Source organism: Garra rufa, chromosome 25 (genome assembly GCF_049309525.1).
Source record: "Garra rufa chromosome 25, GarRuf1.0, whole genome shotgun sequence".
Lineage (NCBI taxonomy): Eukaryota > Metazoa > Chordata > Actinopteri > Cypriniformes > Cyprinidae > Garra > Garra rufa.
This window is the reverse complement of record NC_133385.1, coordinates 970738-989791: the sequence shown is the minus strand read 5'-3', so window position 1 is coordinate 989791 and position 19054 is coordinate 970738. Positions and strand designations below refer to the sequence as shown.

Genomic DNA, 19054 nt, shown 5'->3' with positions numbered 1-19054 from the left:
GTCAATCACATTCGGTTCAAAATACTTACCCAGTACCTAGTTTTTAAGGCCTACCATGGTATAGCACTTTCATATCTTACAGAATTAATACACCCTTAAGTTCCTGCCCACACTCTTAGAACCAGTTCTGAGAATTAGCTTGAAACACCCAAGTTAGGTGTAGTCTTTTCTAAGGTTTGGAATAAGCTGCCAAATCACCTCTTCACAATATGTTTCATTAACTGATTGTTTCTTTTTATTGCAAAATCTATGCTTGTTTCGGTTATCATCTTTTATGTCTTTTGTGACCCTGGGGCACAAAACCAGTCTTAAGTAGCTTGGGTATATTTGTCGCAATAGCCAAAAATACAATGTATAGCTCAAAATTATTGATAGATTATGCCAAAATCATTAGGATATTAAGTAAAGATCATGTTCCATGAACATATTTTGTACATTTCCTAAACTTAATTTCTGATTAGTAATATGCATTGCTAAGAACTCAATATTTAAATTTTTTTTCACCCTCAGATTCCAGATTTTCAAATAATTGTATCTCGGCCAAATATTGTCCTATCCTAACAAACCAGACATCGGTGGAAAATTTATTTAGCTTTTAGACAATGTATAAATCTCAATTTTAAAAAAAATTGACCTTTATGACTGGTTTTGTGGTCCAGGGTCACATATGTTATATCCTTGATTGTATATCTGTATTATTTGTATTATTTAAAGTGTCTTTCGGTTCTTGAAGGCGCTATAGAAGTAAGATGTATTATTATACTATTATTTATATAAGCCCTGTTTGACTCTACAGAGCAGCCGGGAGTACCGACCGATCTGGAGCTGACGGATCCAGGAGCGAGAAGCGTTCAGCTCACCTGGACACCTGGAGAAGAACACAACAGCCCTATCAAGAGTATGACACACACACACACACACCTGTGTTCATGCTTTTGCAGCTCTTGGAATTAATATTGGCTGTGAAGTGTGTTTTCTGAATGACCTTGTGTTTTTGCCGTGCCAGAGTTCCTGATCCAGTATGAGGATGCTCTCCACCAGAGCGGTGTGTGGCACAATCTGACCGAGGTTCCTGGAACCAAGACTACGGCTCACCTGAAGCTCTCTCCGTACGTCCACTACAGCTTCAGAGTGCTGGCGCTCAACGATGTGGGCTTCAGCCGTCCGAGCGCGCCCTCGCACCAGTTCAGAACCGCCCCCGCAGGTACGACACACACTCTCACGCTCACACCTGTGTTCACACGCATCCGCTCGTCTCTAACGCGTCTCTGATGCCCACAGCTCCGGACGAGAACCCCACTGAGGTCAAAGGTCACGGCACCGAGCACAATAATCTGGTCATCACATGGAAGGTGAGACGCTGGTTGTTAATAAACGCCTCATATGATGTTCATTGAGCCCTGTGAATTTTCCCTAAATTCAGTGTTTGTTTGGTTTGTTAATTTATCTTTTAATACAAATGTAACATCAAAAACAGTGGCAGTACAATGAAGGCAAAAAACATTAATAATTTAACTAGACCAAAAAAGTTTATCAAGACAAACTTTAGATTGAAAGTTTGAAGCAGCTGTAAAAGCTTGAAGTTTTGAACTTTATATAGATAGATTAGATGAATAGCATGTTGTTAGCATCATTTTAACATTTTTCTAGCATGTTTAGTATGTTTCTAGCGTGATTAGCAAGATACTCGCATGTCATTAGCCAGTTGCTAGCATGTTTCTAGCATTATTAGCAAATTATTGTCATGTTACTAGCATGTTTTAGCACGATTAGCAAGTTACTTGCATGTCATTAGCATGTTTCTAACATGATTAGCAAGTTTCTAGCATTATTAGCAAGTTGCTAGCACGTTTCTAACATGTTTCTATCATGATTAAGTTGCTAGCATGTTTCCAACATGTTTCTAGCATGATTAACAAGACACTAGCATGTCATTAGCATGTTTGTAACATGATTGGAAAGTTTCTAGCATGTTTCTAGCATTATTAGCAAGCTGCTAGCACATTTCTAACATGTTTCTATCATGATTAAGTTGCTAGCATGTTTCCAACATGTTTCTTGCATGATTAGCAAGACACTAGCATGTCATTAGCATGTTTGTAACATGATTGGAAAGTTTCTAGCATGTTTCTAGCATTATTAGCAAGGTGCTAGCACATTTCTAACATGTTTCTATCATGATTAAGTTGCTAGCATGTTTCCAACATGATTAACAAGTGGCTAGCATGTTTCCAGCATGTTTTTAGCATGATTAACAAGTTGCTAGCACGTTTCTAACATGTTTCTATCATGATTAAGTTCCTAGCATGTTTCCAACATGTTCCTAGCATGATTAGCAAGTTGCTAGCATGTTTCTAGCATTATTAGCAAGTTTATAGCATGTTTCTAACCAGTTTCTATCATGATTAAGTTGCTAGCATGTTTCCAACATGTTTCTAGCATGACAAGTTGTTAATATGTTTAACAAGTGGCTAGCATGTGTTCAGCATTATTAGCAAGTTGCTAGCACGTTTTAACATTGCTAGCATGTTTCCAGCATATTTCTAGCATGATTAGCAAGTTGCTAACATGTTTCTAGCATTATTAACAAGTTGCTAACACGTTTCTAACATGTTTCTATCATGATTAAGTTCCTAGCATGTTTCCAACATGTTTCTAGCATGATTAGTGCTATTTACATGTCATAAGCATGACTGACAAGTTACTAGCATATGTCTAGCATGATTAGCAAGTTACTAGCATGATGTGTAATGTAAGTTTGTGTTTGTGTGGGGCAGCCGCTGACTCCTCTGCAGGCCAATGGTCCGGGTCTGAAGTATAAGGTGATGTGGCGTCAGCGGGACACGGAGAAGAGCTGGGCTTCGGTCAGCGTGGCTAACGTGTCTAAGTTTGTGGTTTCGGGGACGCCCACGTTTGTGCCGTATGAGGTGATGGTTCAGGCGCTGAACGACTACGGTCCCGGACCAATCCCCAGCTCTGTGATCGGATTCTCCGGAGAGGACTGTGAGTGACGCCTTCAGCACTTCACATGCCTGTATATGCTTGTTTAGCGGAACGCTGCTAATCCCACAATGCACCTGTGCAGTTCCGTTGGCAGCTCCGGGAGACGTGAGGGTCCTGGTGCAGAACAGTACTCTGGCTGAGGTGCGCTGGAGCCCCGTTCCGCTCGAATCCGTCCGCGGTCTCCTGCAGGGATATAAGGTGTTACGATTTTTTATGTTTTATTTGTTTGAATGTTTATTTGATCCAAAGTACAGCAAGTAAAATTTTGAAATATGTTTACTATTTAAAATAACTGTTGTCTATTTGAATACATTCTAAAATGTAATTTATTTTTGTGATCAAAGCTGAATTTTCAGCATCGTCTTCATTGTCACACGATCCTTCGGAAATCATTCTAATATTCTGATTTGCTGCTCAAAAACATGTTGAAAACAGTAGATTTGTTTCAGGTTTCTTTGATGAATAGAAAGTTCAGAAGAACAGCATTTACCTGAAATAAAAATCTTTTGTAACAACCCTCAAAAAAACCCAAGCTTTTGAATGGTAAAGTGTATAATGTAACAAAAGCACTTTATTTCAGATAAATGCTGATCTTTGGATCTTTCTATTCACCAAAGAGCTGTTTTAAATATTAGAATGATTTCTGAAGGATCATGTGACGCTAAACTCAAGTAATGATGCTGAAAGTTCAGCTTTAAAATCACAGGAATAATTTACATTTTAAAATATTTTCAAATGGAAAGCAGTTATTTTAAATAGTAGAAATATTCCACAACATTACTGCTTTTGCTGTACATTGGATCATATAAATGCAGGCTTTGGATAAAAGCATCTGCTAAATGTCTAAATGTCTAAATGTAAATGTCTTACATTTTAAAATCATTTATAGAGGAAGTTTAATCTCATATCAGTCTAACATGACATATTTCTTGGCACACTCGTTTTATGCGTATTTGGCGCCATCTATATTTGTGAGTGTATTATTGACATGTCAAAGTCTAGACCCTGAATATAAGATGACTGCATGTTGTCTGATGTATTTCCAAGAAAAAAAAAAAAACATTGTCTTATATTTGGGTCAATACAGTATTTATTTATCTATTCTTTGTGTTTATTTTACTTTTTTTTATCATAGTTTGTTCATATTTAGAACTATTTGTATTTTTGTCATTTTCAGTAGTTTGTGTGTATTTGTGTGTTTATATGTCAATTTTTTTTTATAAATTTTTAGTTTAGTTTAGTTATTTTCGTACTTTTACTGAGGTTGTGCTGTTGTCTGTATTTAGGTGCATTACCAACGTGAGCGCAGTTTACACCGACACAACTCTCATCACGGCAAACAGAGGACTGAGATCTTCAACCCCAACAAAACCAATGGAAAACTGCCTGATCTGCAGCCCTACAGCGCCTACAATCTGCACGTGACGGCCTTCAACGGCCGAGGAGAAGGTCCCGCCAGCGCTGTGCAGCGGTTCGAGACGCCTGAAGGAGGTAAGAGTGGCGTGAACATTATTACAATTCACAACAGAGAACATGATCAAAACCAAATAACCACAAACCTGTCAGCAGAATCCACCTTTGACAGAAAATTCATCTAAAGTGGCTCTTAGATGCATTTACGCAGACTGTGCATAAATAATGGTCTAAATTAGGGCTAGGCGATATGGCAAAAAAATTCATTTTTTTTTACAATTTTTCAAGTCTCAGTTTATTTACAAAGCACACTTAAAAAAAAAACTACATTTGACCAATGTGCTGTATAACACATGATTTAACTGAAGAAGATGAATGAAAGAAGAAATGTTAGGGACTTCAGAAAAATAACACAATGATCTTCTTTTTTTTAATTCAAACACATTCAGGATTTGACATCGGAAAGACAGGCACAGAGTGAGTTTACCTAATTTTTGTGCTTTGGGGCAGTTAAGTTGAGTATAATCTGCATAGCAGTCAGCACAGGCCATGCTTTTCAAACATAGAGGCTAAAGGAAGCATATATAAAGAAAACAATAAAGGGGCCAAAATAGAGCCTTGGGGGACCCCACAGGTCTGAGGGACTGCCCCTGAATAATATCATCTAATATTAATTGAGAGGCTTGTTCTATATTTCTATTTTTTTATCCTCGTATTTCAGTTAAAGTCATAAAACAATCAAGCTAAGACAGTAGTAGTACTGACAGTGTGGTGTAAACATGGAACCACTCCGATTGATTCAAACTCATGACTTTAATCATTTATTGCAAAAACCAGATTAAATTAAAAAGAGCCTTTCATTTTTGAATTTCAATGAAATGGTGAAATGGATCTTTTCGGTTTGTGAAATAATTCACAAATTGAATGATTCAAATCAAATGGTTTACACAAATTTAGATATGCAAAGTTCTGATCTTAGTCGAATGATTCACGCTCCGAGACAGATTCACGAATCATTATTCAGATCAGAACCTCGGAGCATGAATTATTTGATTCGCATATAGTGAATCATTTGTTTCAGATCAGGATTTCCGAAAGGTTTTGGAAGTTTTTGTATATTTTTTTTTTATTAAACATTTGAAAACATCAAACAATTAATGCAGTACAGTTTTTAAAAAACTAAAAAAAGAAACACAAATACAAATCCCTCAAGAAAATTAACCGTGGTTTAACTATAATAAATGTGTAGTATGCTTCACTTTATTTTTGCCATTTAGTTTTTTTAATATATTTTTATCAAATTATCTTTTTTTTATTATTTGAAAGAGAAGACATAGTTCAATAAGTGAGATCTCTGATTGAAAATCAAAAAAGTAGTCCTTGAAAGTCCTGGAAATTAATTTTACAGTATCTGTACGAACCCTGAAATAATCTTAAACGGTTGACAAACGGCCTGTACGGTTGCTAATGTCATTTAACACGGCTGCTGTGTGTTTGTGTTCCAGTTCCAGGCGCACCATCCTTCTTCGGGGTTTCTTTCTCTGATCTGGACTCTCTGACGCTGCAGTGGAGTCCACCTCACGAGAGGAACGGACGTCTGACCGGATACACCCTCAAATATCAGACCGGTGAGAACACCTGAGCAGCTCTTTGATTTAAGACCCGTTCACACTGGGAACCGTAACCGAAACTGAAGTCACACCCTCTAATGTTGATCTGTGGTGTTTCCACAAGCGTATGCCACATCACAACACTTATCTCCTTCAAGAGTTTCATTCATATTTTAATCTGAACGGATGCAGTGTGCAGCTTTTCAATTCTTAAACGACCTATTTTCCGTACAAAAAAGTAAAGCCAATGCAACTTGTTCTGAAAATGATTTCAGCGATGTTGCTCCTCTGTGAAGTTCACTTCCAAAATAAAAATGTACAGATAATTTACTCACCCCTTGTCATCCAAGATGTCTTTCTTTCCTCAGTCATAAAGAAATCATGTTTTTTGAGGAAAACATTTCAGGATTGTTCTCCATATAGTGGACTTCTATGGTGCCCGCGAGTTTGAACTTCCAAAATGCAGTTTAAATGTAGCTTCAAAGGACTCTAAATGACACCAGCTGAAGAAGAAGGGTCTTATCTAGTGAAACAATTGGTTATATTCTAAAAAAAAATTACATTTATATACATTTTAACCTCAAATGCTTATCTTATCTAGCTCTGTCTGAACTCTGTTCACTCCTGTTCAAGACAGTTAGGGTATGTCAAAAAACTCACATCTCACTTTCTCCTCCAACTTCAAAATCACCCTACTTTTTGTATCTTCTTTGTAAACTGGAGTGAAAAAGTTGGAGGAGAAAATGAGAAAACCACAGAGTTCACACAGATATAGACCAGTGTTGTTTTTGTCGACGATGACGAAATCATTTCGTTGACGCCACTTTTTTTCATGACGATGACGAGATAAAAATGGCTCGTTGATGACTAAAACATGACGAGACGTGTGTGAGTTTTCGTTGACGAGACGAGAATAGACTAAAATGTTAGTGGGTGGTCCGTCAAAAATGCATGACATTTCTGCTTATTGTGCATGCCGATCATAAGCTAAAACGTATCTGCCGCTATGGCAAGCCGTTTTAGCATTAAATACTCTTTGTCATACTAGTATGGCAAGCCATTTTAGCATTCCATCCTTGTTTGTCTTTTATGTTTTAAAACATTCCTTTATTATTGTAATTATTGGTGAAAATAGTCGATCTGGAAGCTCACATTGTGTTGAATTATAGATCTGCTATTTTCAGAACTTACAAGTGACACTACCCAACAGCAAAATACTTACTGACCTACATTAATTTGTTAAAAGACTAGGCCTACTTTTTTCCCTTTTTTGACTAAAACTAGACTAAAACCTTTTTGACTTTTCGTCGACTAAAATTGGACTAAAACTATCACATATAGAAGTGACTAAAATTGGACTAAAACGAATAAGCATTTAAGTCCAAAAGACTAAGACTATGACTAAATCTAAGATGGTTGTCAAAAACAACACTGATATAGACAAGATGAGCATTGGAGGGTAAAAAGTATATAAATTGTAAATTCTTTTAGAAAATAACCAATGGTTTCGCTAGATACGACCCTTCTTCCTCGGTTGGGATCGTTTAGAGTGCATTTTGGAAGTTTAAACTCGTGGGCACCATAGAAGTCCACTATATGGAGAGAAATCCTAGAAAGTTGTTTTCCAAGAAACATTTTTTTTTTTTTACGACTACAGAAAGAAAGACATAAACATCTTGAATGACAAGGGGATGAGTATATAATCTGTAAATTCTTGGTCTGGAAGTGAACTTGTTTTTGGCGCCCATGTGTTTTTATGATTTAAAGTTGTAGAACATGAAGCTGTGGTCCAGTTTGCATGTGTTGTACGTGTTTCTTTAAGTGTTCGTCCTTGTTCATGTTGCCCGAGTCAGTTTGAAGCAGAAAACAAAACAAACGTTCTGTAAGCGCAGCTTATGACTGGGTAAAATAACGTGACTCCGCCCCTTTCCGCTCCTGTCCCGCCACCAGTCGACAGCAAAAATGATTTGGGTCTGCTGGAGGAGCTGGATCTGCCGTCCAATCAGAGCAGCGTCACGCTGCACAACCTCCCTCACAGCACGCGCTACAAGTTTTATATCAGTGCCAGAACGCAGAGAGGAACCGGCCCCGCGCTCACAGAGGAGGCCGTCACCGTCATTGACAGAGGTACGTACGCTAGACAGGGCGCACAGCTGTTTCTGTAGTGTGTGTCGGGTTTATGTGTTTTCTGTTTACCTTTCTGCTTCATCTCATCTTTGTGGATCTGTGCTTAGATTACGACAGAAACGGACCACATGATGTCCGTGTTTACAGCAGGACTGATGGTCAAATGTAGATTCTGGATCCGTGTGAATGTTAACACCCATCATACCCACAATACCTGATATATACAGTCTCTCAGATGTGTTTTAGAGTGAATAGTGGCACTGTGTCTTTTTACACGCAAACAGCTCATGATTCAATGTTTTGCATTTGGGAATGTAACGTGTGCCAGTAATGCTTAATTTACACATTGGCGTAATGAGGTCTCCCTGCTGTTTTATTACCAAAATAAAAGCTTGATGTAAAGAAATTAACTTTGTTACCAGTGTTGGTGGTAACACATTACAACCAGTGTTGGGGAAAGTTACTCTTAAAAGTAATTCATTACAATATTGAGTTACTCCCTAAAAAGTAACTAATTACACTACTTAGTTACTTTTTATGGAAAGTAATGTGTTAGGTTACTTTTGCGTTAGTTTTTAAATCTGGGCAGGGCTTCCTTGTCTGTTTTTAATATAAAAAGTTCTACTTTTGTCAAATGTAAAAGCCTTTCAACACCAGAAGCCTCAGGATTAGAGAAAAGTAAATTGACGTCTGTACAGTAGACCGCAGAAGAAAAAAAGTCAACTTATTAGCAATAAAAAAAGGAAAACAAATGTTAGATTATCTTGAGTCATTTTTGCTTATTAGTATGGATGAATTGGATCATCGAAGGTCGGCAGCAAAGACATTGGTTAATAAAATGGGATTAAATATAATAAAGGATATTTGTATTATTTCACATATTTGATTTTTGCAGGTTTGTTGAATTTCACAGTTTTTATTCATTTTGAGAAATACTTTATTAAGTAAATTTAAAATAAGTACAAAAGTTACTTTTTTCCCTTGTTTATTGACTGAAAACTCTCTTTTGCCATTGTTGAGAAAAATCTCGGAGTAACATTACTAAGATCTAGAATAAATGTGAACATGCATTAATTCTTCTCATTCACTCACACAAAAAAGCACAGATTCATTATTCCTCAAAATGAATAAAAACTGTGAAATGCAACTCAGAATATGACGCAAACCTGCAATAATTAAATATGCTAAATAATACAATAATCCCTTATGTATTTAATCTCATTCTATTAACCAGTGTCTTTGCTGCCGACCTTCATTGATCCAATTCAACTATACCAATAAGCAAAAATTACATTAGGCATGTTAACATTTGTCCTTTTTTTTTTTTTATCTTAAAAACAAACAAGCAAGCCCTGCCCAGCCCAAATTTAAAAATAAATGCAAAAGTAACGGAACATTACTTTCCATAAAAAGTAACTAAGTAACATACAGTAATTAGTCACTTTTTAAGGAGTAACGCAACATTGTAATGCATTACTTTTAAAAGTAACTTTCCCCAAACACTCTTTGTTGCTTTTAAAATAATTTATATACTTAGTATTACATTTTGTTTTATTTTACAGTGCAATTGTATTACAATTGTCAATTACTTCTGTCTTGGACATAATAATAACAATACATTTAAAAATTTACACCGTCCTGCATCATATTTGCTGAGTGAAATCCACTACTTATTTCTTACAGATTTTAGTGTGCTGATTCCAAAAATAGTGTTTCACGTCACGTTTTCTCTCTAAATTCGAAGCATTTTGTAGCTTTTTTGCTTTAGACAAACATCTGTGAAGTGAAGAACTAAAAAAGTAACTAATTATGTTACGTTACTTTTGCGTTACTTTTTAAATCTGGGCAGGGCTTGCTTGTTTGTTTTTAAAATAAAAAACGAAGGGCAAATTTTAACTAACCTAATGTTTTTTTTTTTTTTTGTTTTGTTTATTAGTATAATTTAATTGGATCATTTACAGTCAGCAGCAAAGACACTGGTGAATAAAATCTAAGTCAGATTACAACTGTTTGATCAATTCTCAGCATATTTTAACATGTATGACATTATTTGATACCTAATCCTGATTACAAGGTTAGAATTATGACTAGTGACACAAGAAAATGCAAACATGAATCAGGTGTTTTACTGCATCCAAACAGACAGAAAAAATAGACATTTTTTGAAGTTCTTTGACAATAAATGTAGTATTTGAACATATTTTTTTACTCATAATAAATTTTCAATAATTCTTTTTGTCAAACTTTTGGACTGCTTTTGTTATTTTGATAAGTGCATTAAAGCTGATGCACATAATTTGAAAGATTTTCATTCTTATTTTGGGAAAAAAACTATGCAATGAAATTTTGTATTAATATTTTTGAACCCTTCAAAGTAGGTGATATTAGACTTTTTTGTGCAAATGCCTTTACACGCTATATGTCACATATCATTACGCTGCTCACATTGTGTTTGGACCTCTTGTAAACAGTGCCGCTCATGTCAGTGCATCGTTGACACTCACTGACCTGGAGGTCAGAGGTCACTGTGATGGGCTGATGATGTCTCTCTCTTTCTCTCAGCGCGGCCAGTCGCTCCTACGTTTGGGAACGTCAGCTCGTCCGTGAGCGAGGACGGAGCGCTGATCAGTTGGGATTACTGGGGCCCAGAGAAACACCTTTTTGTTGAATATATTATAGACAACAGTAAGAATCCTGCATGCGTGTGTCGTGAGGATGATGTTGGTGAAAAGCTGAACATATACATTCCCATGAGTAGAGCTCCTGTAGTAACTAATACACAGTCATCTACCCCGCTGAACAGATCAACCTCCACGCTGGTTAGTGCTGGTGGTGACCCGTCTGTTCAGCTGGGTACACTGCAAAAAAATAATGTTCTTATTTAGTTTTTTGTCTTGTTTTTCAGTACAGATATCTTAAACATCAAAATGAAGTGAGTTTATACTTAAAGTAAGAAACTACAGGTGAATAGGGGTAAAAAATTTTTTAGCTAGCTAGATTTATTACCATGCTTCCCCAGTTGATTAGTTAAATTGTCTGAAATTTTATTTTTGAAGATGCACTAATTTGCAAACATTTCCACAAAATATGAACACTGGATAAAATTTAGTTTAAGTTTTTTACAGAGGAACTTATGGACTTCTCTGTTTATCACTCACTAAATAATAAAAACTAATACATTTTCATCATGTTTTAAGAATAAATTTGGTGGAAAAAGAATATAAGTCAGTGTAAATGAAATGTGAACAAACCCCTCAGTAAAAACCTTCAGAATATAGAGAGGAATAAAACTCTTTTGGTGTATGTAAGTGCTGCCGAAGTGTAGAAACAAACTCATGACCATTAAATATAGGCATTTTCTCCATGTTTTTAGAAATAAAATAAATTTGTGTATTTTAACAAACCCCTCAGTAAAAACCTTTAGAATATAGAAATGAATAAAACTCTAAGTTTTGGTGTGTGTTAGTGCAGCCTAAGTGGAGAAACAAACTCACAACTTTTAAATATAGGCATTTTCACTACATTGAAAAAAAAAAGTTATATATATCAGTGTGAATGATATATGAACAAACTCTTTAGTAAAAATCTTAAGAATATAGAGAGGAATACAACTGTAAGTTTTGGTATATATAAGTGCTGCTGAAGTCAAGCAACAACCCCATTATCTTTGTATATATATATTTTCATCATGTTTTTAAAAAAATAACGTGTTGTAAAAATATGTGAGAAAGAAATATGAACAAACCCTTCAGTAAAAACTTCCAGAATATAGAAAGGAATACAACTGTAAGCTTTGGTATATTTAGGTGCTGCTGAGGTAAAAAAAAAAAAAAAAAAAAAAAAAAAAAAGATTTTCTTTAAATATATGTATTTTCATCATGTTTTTCTTTGAAATAATGTGTTGTAAAAATTTGTGTGAAAAAAATTTGAACAAACCCTTCAGTAAAAATTTTCAGAATATAGAAAGGAATAAAACACTACGTTTTGGTGTGTGTAAGTGCTGCTGAAGTCAAGAAACAAACTCATTATCTTCAAATATATGGATTTTTATTATGTTTTTTAGAAATAAAGTGTTGTAAGAATTGATTTGAAATATGAACAAACCCCACAGTAGAAACCTTCAAAATATAGAAAGGAATACAATTCTAATTTTTGGTTAATGTAGGAGTTACTGAAACAAACTTTTAAAGATTTGAAATCTACAGATACAAATAGATACAGTGCAATAAAATAAACACTTAAATAAAAAAAAAATTAAAAAATTAGACGTTTTCATTCCACTAGTCCGAAAAAAATGCATGTTATGAAAGCAAAATAGACTAAAATTGACAAGGGCATGAAAAAAAAAATATTTCTGTAGTATCTCACCTAAAAACAAGGGGAGAAAAAGTAAAAATCAGTGAAAATCAGGAGAGAAATCCTGTATTCCATCTGTCTTAAGTTTGTTTTTCTGACTACATTGGCAGATATTTGTTGTTGTTTTAAATATGAACAAACACACTTCATTTAGAAAACATCTAAAAAAACCTTCAGACCTTATCTAATGTTATTGTGTATGTATTTCATATACTCTAAAACAAGACAAAAATAATGAGTAAGAACATGAGTTTTTGCAGTGTAGTTCACCAAAGGGTCATAACAGTTTAGTTGTTTTGTAGATTAATTGCAGAGCTGTAGTAGGTGGCTAGTCAGAATTAACTCCAGATTGACAGCAGGTGTAGAGGGCTAACATACCCGTGTTTGAATGTGAGGACGCTGAAGTGGTTCCTGTTGTGCTGGAAACCCTCAGGTGATGAAGACTGGCACAAAGAGAAGGTCAACGGCTCTCAGTTCCACGTTCTTAAGGGTTTGAAGAAAGGTTTGGCCTACAAGGTGCGCGTGGTGGCCCGGGGTCACGACGACCGAGCGGTCCATCACTCTGAGGAGCTGTTGGTTAAGGTCCCAGGTGAGGCTTCATCTCAGCCTCAAAGCCTTGTGGGATATTTGACGGCTGCGATGCATGACAGCCATTGTGTTGAGATGTTGAAACGCATGACGCACGTCTGTATGTCCTGCACGAGTCCGTCTGTGCTCATAATGTGGGTCAGTTGTTATTGTTTATTGATCGATCAGCATGATTGTATCCCATAATCAATACAACCTGCAAAGGTGATTTTCTGACTCTGTATTTTTGAGTTGTTTTGCAGTACAAGTGTCTCAACATTCTTACATTTACTTGAGATGCAAAATTAAGATATTCTGAAAAAGTATCTCAAAGTGTCTCAAGTAAATCTATGTTGATTTCAGAATTTTCAGATATTTGTACTGGTAAACAAAACAGAAATACTGATGAAGAGCATTATTTCTGCAGTGCCGGTCGAGTTTCCCCTCACCGTGTTTGAGCGTTTGTCTCTCGTGACTGTGTTCATGGCGTCTGATCTTCCGTGATTCGTTGGAATCGAGCTGTTTAAAGTTGAAGATCTGCACATGTCTCATGCTCTTCCTCCTCCTCTTCTTCCTCAGCGATGGTGAGTCCGCAAGTGGACATCGCCACTCAGGGCTGGTTCATCGGTCTGATGTCGGCCATCGCTCTGCTCATCCTCATCCTGCTCATCATCTGCTTCATCAAGAGAAACAAAGGCGGCAAATATCCAGGTGACTGTCACTTTATTATCATCGATAGTTTTTATTATTATTTTTAATTTTACTTTATTTTTAAGTTTTAGTAGTTTTGTTGTGCTTTTTCATTTTTGTGATGTTTTTGTTTGTTTATAAAAATAAGTCACTGCAAACAATGAAAAAGAAAGGGTCAGCACTGGTTATAAATACTCCAAGTATCCATATGACATACTAATACCATATAGAAATAGTTTTATGCATAAACTCACTTAATTTTGATGCATTTCTCAGGAAATAAGACTTAAGTCATTTGTATTTTTATTTAGTATTTTTGTCTTGTTTTCCAGTACATGTATTCAAACATTCTTATATCAAAAGCACATTAAGAAAATATAAAGTCTTGTTGTCAGAGAAAATTGATCAAATTGAAGTGAGTTTTTACTTAAAATAAAAACTGCAGGTGCAGATAAAATTTATTGTAAGTGTTGTATGTTTTCTGAAATGTTATATTTTAAATATGCACTAATTTGCAAACATTTCCACAAAATCTAAAGCCAGGTTAAAAAGTCTTGTTTGATTTGGCTGACATACTAGAGTTAAAAGTTTTTCACAGAGGGGATTTTGAACTTCTCTTTATATCACTCCATAAATCATAAAAAAAACACATTTTCACAATGTTTTAAGAATAAAATCTTATATAAATCGGTGTAAATTAAATATGAACAAACCCTTCAGTAAAAACCTTCAGAATACAGAGAGGAATAAAACTCTAAGTTTTGGTGTATGTAAGTGCTTCTGACGTGTAGAAACAAACTCACAACCAGTAAATATAGACATTTTCACCATGTTTTTAGAAATAAAATATTGTATAATTCATTGTGAATGATATACAGGATGAACAGACCCCTCAGTAAAAACCTTCAGAATATAGAGAGGAATAAATCTCTACGTTTTGATGTATGGAAGTGCTGCTAAAGAGGAGAAACAAACTCATGGCTATTAAATATAGACATTTTCATTATGTTTATAGAAATAAAATGTTATATAAATCAGTGTAAATTAAATATGAACAAACCCTTCAGTAAAAACCTTCTGAATACAGAGAGGAATAAAACTGTAAGTTTTGGTGTATGTAAGTGCTGCTGAAGTGTAGAAACAAACTTATGGCTATTAAATATAGACATTTTCATTATGTTTTTAGAAATAAAATACTGTATAAATCATTGTGAATGATATACAGTGTGAACAAACCCTTCAGTAAAAACCTTCAGAATATAAAGAGGAATAAATCTCTAAGTTTTGGTGTATATAAGTGCTGCTGAAATGGAGAAACAAACTCACAACCTTTAAATATAGGCTTTTTCACCATGTTTTAGAAATAACATGTTAAATAAATCAGTGTGCATGATGTATGAACAATCCCCTCAGTAAGAATTTCTCAAAAAAAAAATAAGACATCTTAAGTAATTTGAATCTTCAGACATTTACAATAGAAACAAGACAAAAATACTGTAAGAGCATGTTTGATCTTCATGTTAACTATGTTCCTCGTGGTAAATGATGCGCTTAATGTGTGACTCTTATGTTTGTCTCAGTTAAAGAGAAGGAAGATGCTCACGGAGACCCGGAGATCCAGCCCATGAAAGAGGATGATATCACATTTGGAGAGTACAGGTGAGAGAGCACTGACCTGACCCTTGACCTCTGACCCCTCAGGAGACTGACCCCACCGCACCCAACCCAACGATCCGAGAAGGAGACCGGATCAGAACTTCTCTGCGACGTCACCTTTTTCTTCTCCTCTGGTCTGATGCGGATCCTGTGGGACTTGATCTGCAGCAGTGAACTCGATGATCCAGCAGCGTATTTTCTGTATCAGAGTATAGTTCTGCAACATTTTCTTCCTCGATCCGGAATAATCCTGCAGATGTTCGTTTGATGTAATGACGTCGGATCTGAACAGAAGCTGCTGGTTTGCCATTTAAAGTCTCTTCCTGCGTTATTCTGCACGCGTGCGGGAGAGAGACGGATGAACGCACTTTACTCCTGTATAGCAATATTCTTTTATATTCCCGCTTCATTAAATGATTTCCTTTTTATACGCTGATTTTGGACTTTTGCAGATGTTGATCTGTCCTCAGCACCATCATAACGCTGATGGGAATCTGACAGCTGCTCTTCACCTGACGTTACCGGCATTTTAGACAAAAAATTTACATGTTTAGTCCAGATAGTCTCAGATATTTTCAGACTGTCTGGAAAATTAAAAAGCAATGTGTTACTTTACAAGTTACTTGAAAAACGTTATCTGGTTACGTAACTTGCATCACATTGCAACACTGATCAAATCTTTATCTTGTTTGTAGTGTAAGTCACCATTTGCCAAATGTAAATGCAGAATATGAGTATGGATTACTGGATGGTCTTAGTATGTGGTGTTTAGTAGCTCACTAAGACTGCAGACTGAGTCGCTGGCGTTCGTTCCTCCCGTTGTTTGTAAGTGCCGGTCCGATGTGGGAAGGTAAGCGGGAATCTGCATGCGCGAGGAGAAAAACACAACCATTCCAAGATCACACTTCACGTGAACCGCTAACACACGTCATCCCAGACCGAGAACATGAAGTGTATAAAATAAATAAAAAACAAAGTTTATATAAAGTAAAACTTGTATATAAAGTCAAACTACTCTGATTAAATGCTTTTAGTTTTTATTTGGTTATACAGTATTTTTTTTTAGTATTTAGTGTTTTTTTTTTTGGTTTTTTTTTGTTGTTTTTTTTACTTTTAATAGTATTATTATTTTTATTTAAAAAATATGTGACCCTGGACCACAAAACCAGTCATAAGGGTCAATTTTTTTTAAATTGAGGTTTATACAACATATTTAAATAAGCTTTCCATTAATGCATGGTTTGTTAGTATAGGACAATATTTGGCTGAGATACAAAAATTTGACAATCTGAGGGCGCAAAAAAAATCTAAATATTGAGAAAATCGAAGTTTTTAAAGTCCAAATGAAGTTCTTAGCAATGCATATTACTAATCAAAAATTACGTTTTGATATACCTTCATGGAACATCTTTACTTAATATCCTAATGATTTTTACAATGTATTTTTGGCCAAATTTTTCAAATAAACCCATGCTACTTAAGACTGGTTTTGGGCTAAAAAAAATATTTTATACGATTATTATTTTTTTGGCTCTATTTGTGCCAAATGACTTTTGAAATTTTATCGACAAATACAGAACAACAAAAAGCCATATTTAATAATAATAACAACAACAATAATAATAAAACAGTACGTTTAAGTAAATATAGTATAAGTTTCTGTTCTCTAGTAGGCTACTAAGTTTCATGGGAAGTGTGGCTACATCCATTCATGATTCATATATGATTTGAAGTTTTTCTCAATCCGTTTGTTTTAATGGCAGCTGATGTGCTTCGTTCATCAAACACCAGCAGCATTTCTTTAGGAAGTTTGTGGCATGAATCAGATTTTTTGAAGGAACGATTCAGCTGGTGTTTCATCAGTAATCATATTCAGGCTAATGATGAATCTGTTTGTCATCTTCACGCTTCAGGTGTTGAGATATTGATTGCGCTTCATCCATCTTTACTCTTCTAAAGGTCTCACATGATGCTTTCACACTTGTTTTGAAGTTCTGGCAGGTTTTGTCTCTCATCCTGTCACATGTATGCTATTGTACATGTGATGCTGCTCCTGCATGTGTGTCCATCTTTTGAGTTTTTGCATCACGATTCACCCGCATGTGGTTTTTCTCCTAGTGACGAGGACCACAAACCGCTCAAAGGGAGCCGAACGCCGTCCAGCGGAACCGTTAAGCGCGACGGCAGCGACGACAGTTTAGTCGACTACGCAGACTCCGGAGACACGCAGTTCAACGAGGACGGCTCGTTTATCGGACAGTATAGCGGGAGGTCGGATAGAGACGCGAAGCATGACAGCTCCGAGCCGCCGTCTCCGGTCAACGCCATGAACTCATTCGTGTAGGACCCGTTCATTACCACGCTTCAGTTTACCAGAGACTACACCGAGCCCGACGCTCGTGACGGACACGACTGAAGCGGACTGGACAGAACACACCTGACTGTTGCGTCCGGACGGATGTCAGAGGATGTTAAACAGGGCTGTGTTCACAATAGCACACTATCATACTACCGCAGTATGCACTATTATGCAATCATCTAGATATCAGGCAAAAATATAAACTGTTTCATTTATGGTTTGATCACTCAGACGGAATTCATCACTTCAGGAACAGTTCACCACAAAATGAATATGCGCTCACACCCAGGTTATCCGAGATGTATGAGTTTGTTTCTTCATCCGATTTGGAGAAATGTGACCCAGTCTTAAGTAGCACAGGTTAATTTGTAGCAATAGCCAAACATACTTTGTATGGGTCAAAATGATCTTTGTTTCATGAAGATATTTTGTAAATTTCCTACCGTAAATAAATCAAAACTTAATTTTTGATTAGTAATATGCATTGATAGTAAGTTTTTCAATATCAGATTCCAGCTTTTCAAATAGTTGTATCTCAGGCAAATGTATTCAGTTTTTAGATGATGTAGGCTATAAATCTCAATTTCAAAAATGGACCCTTATGACTGGTTTTGTGGTCCAGGGTCACAAATGCGCTATTCCATCACTGTCTCACCAATGAATGTGAATGGGTGCCGTCAGAATGAAAGTACAAACAGCTGATAAAAACATCACAAGTAATCCACACCACTCCAGTCCATCAGTTGATATCTTGAGAAGACAAAAGCTGAAACAAAATCATCAAGATGTTTTAAGTCAAATACATTAGGTCCATAATCTATGATAACACTTCCTCCAGTGAAAAAGTGGTCTGGTCTAAATCGGGAGAGAAATTCTCACAGAAAACAGCTCCCAACAAATATGTAAGATGGACTTGTTCACTGGAGGAAGTGTTGTTTTGGGTTATGACCTAAAAATGTCTTTATGATAGATTTGTTTCAGTCTTCTCAAGATTTTAATGGAGAAGTTCACTTCCAGAACAAAGTTTACAGATTTTTTTTTATTTACTCACCCCCTTGTCACCCAAGATGTTCATGTCTTTCTTTCTTTAGGCATAAATCAATTCAGTTTTTTGAGGAAAAGATTTCAGGAGTGTTCTCCATATAGTGGACTTCAATGGTGCCCTGAGTTTGAACTTCCAAAATGCAGCTTCAAAAGACTCTAAACGATCCCAGCCGAGGAAGAAGAGTCCTATCTAGCAAAATGATTGGTAATTTTCTAAAAAAAAAAAAGA

General features: G+C 35.9%; 2 protein-coding genes across 2 annotated transcripts in view; both read left to right on the top strand.

Moving 5' to 3' along the window:
* LOC141301104 (neuronal cell adhesion molecule-like) overlaps window positions 1–18590 on the top strand; it is a 151662-nt gene extending 133072 nt beyond the window's left edge. The window contains exons 19-31 of the mRNA XM_073831355.1: window positions 797–898; window positions 1007–1204; window positions 1282–1352; window positions 2778–3003; window positions 3086–3201; window positions 4290–4494; window positions 5922–6044; window positions 7977–8153; window positions 10716–10838; window positions 12943–13098; window positions 13656–13787; window positions 15347–15425; window positions 17541–18590. Of these exons, the coding sequence (XP_073687456.1) occupies window positions 797–898; window positions 1007–1204; window positions 1282–1352; window positions 2778–3003; window positions 3086–3201; window positions 4290–4494; window positions 5922–6044; window positions 7977–8153; window positions 10716–10838; window positions 12943–13098; window positions 13656–13787; window positions 15347–15425; window positions 17541–17766 (1934 nt within the window). The 3' untranslated portion in view covers window positions 17767–18590. The remainder of the gene's footprint in view (window positions 1–796; window positions 899–1006; window positions 1205–1281; window positions 1353–2777; window positions 3004–3085; window positions 3202–4289; window positions 4495–5921; window positions 6045–7976; window positions 8154–10715; window positions 10839–12942; window positions 13099–13655; window positions 13788–15346; window positions 15426–17540) is intronic.
* The window catches only part of LOC141301106 (neuronal cell adhesion molecule-like), a 94218-nt gene extending 75549 nt beyond the window's left edge, over window positions 1–18669 (top strand). The window contains exon 28 of the mRNA XM_073831356.1: window positions 18590–18669. The gene's annotated coding sequence lies outside the window, so the exon portion shown is untranslated. The remainder of the gene's footprint in view (window positions 1–18589) is intronic.
* The last annotated feature ends 385 nt before the right edge of the window (window positions 18670–19054 follow it).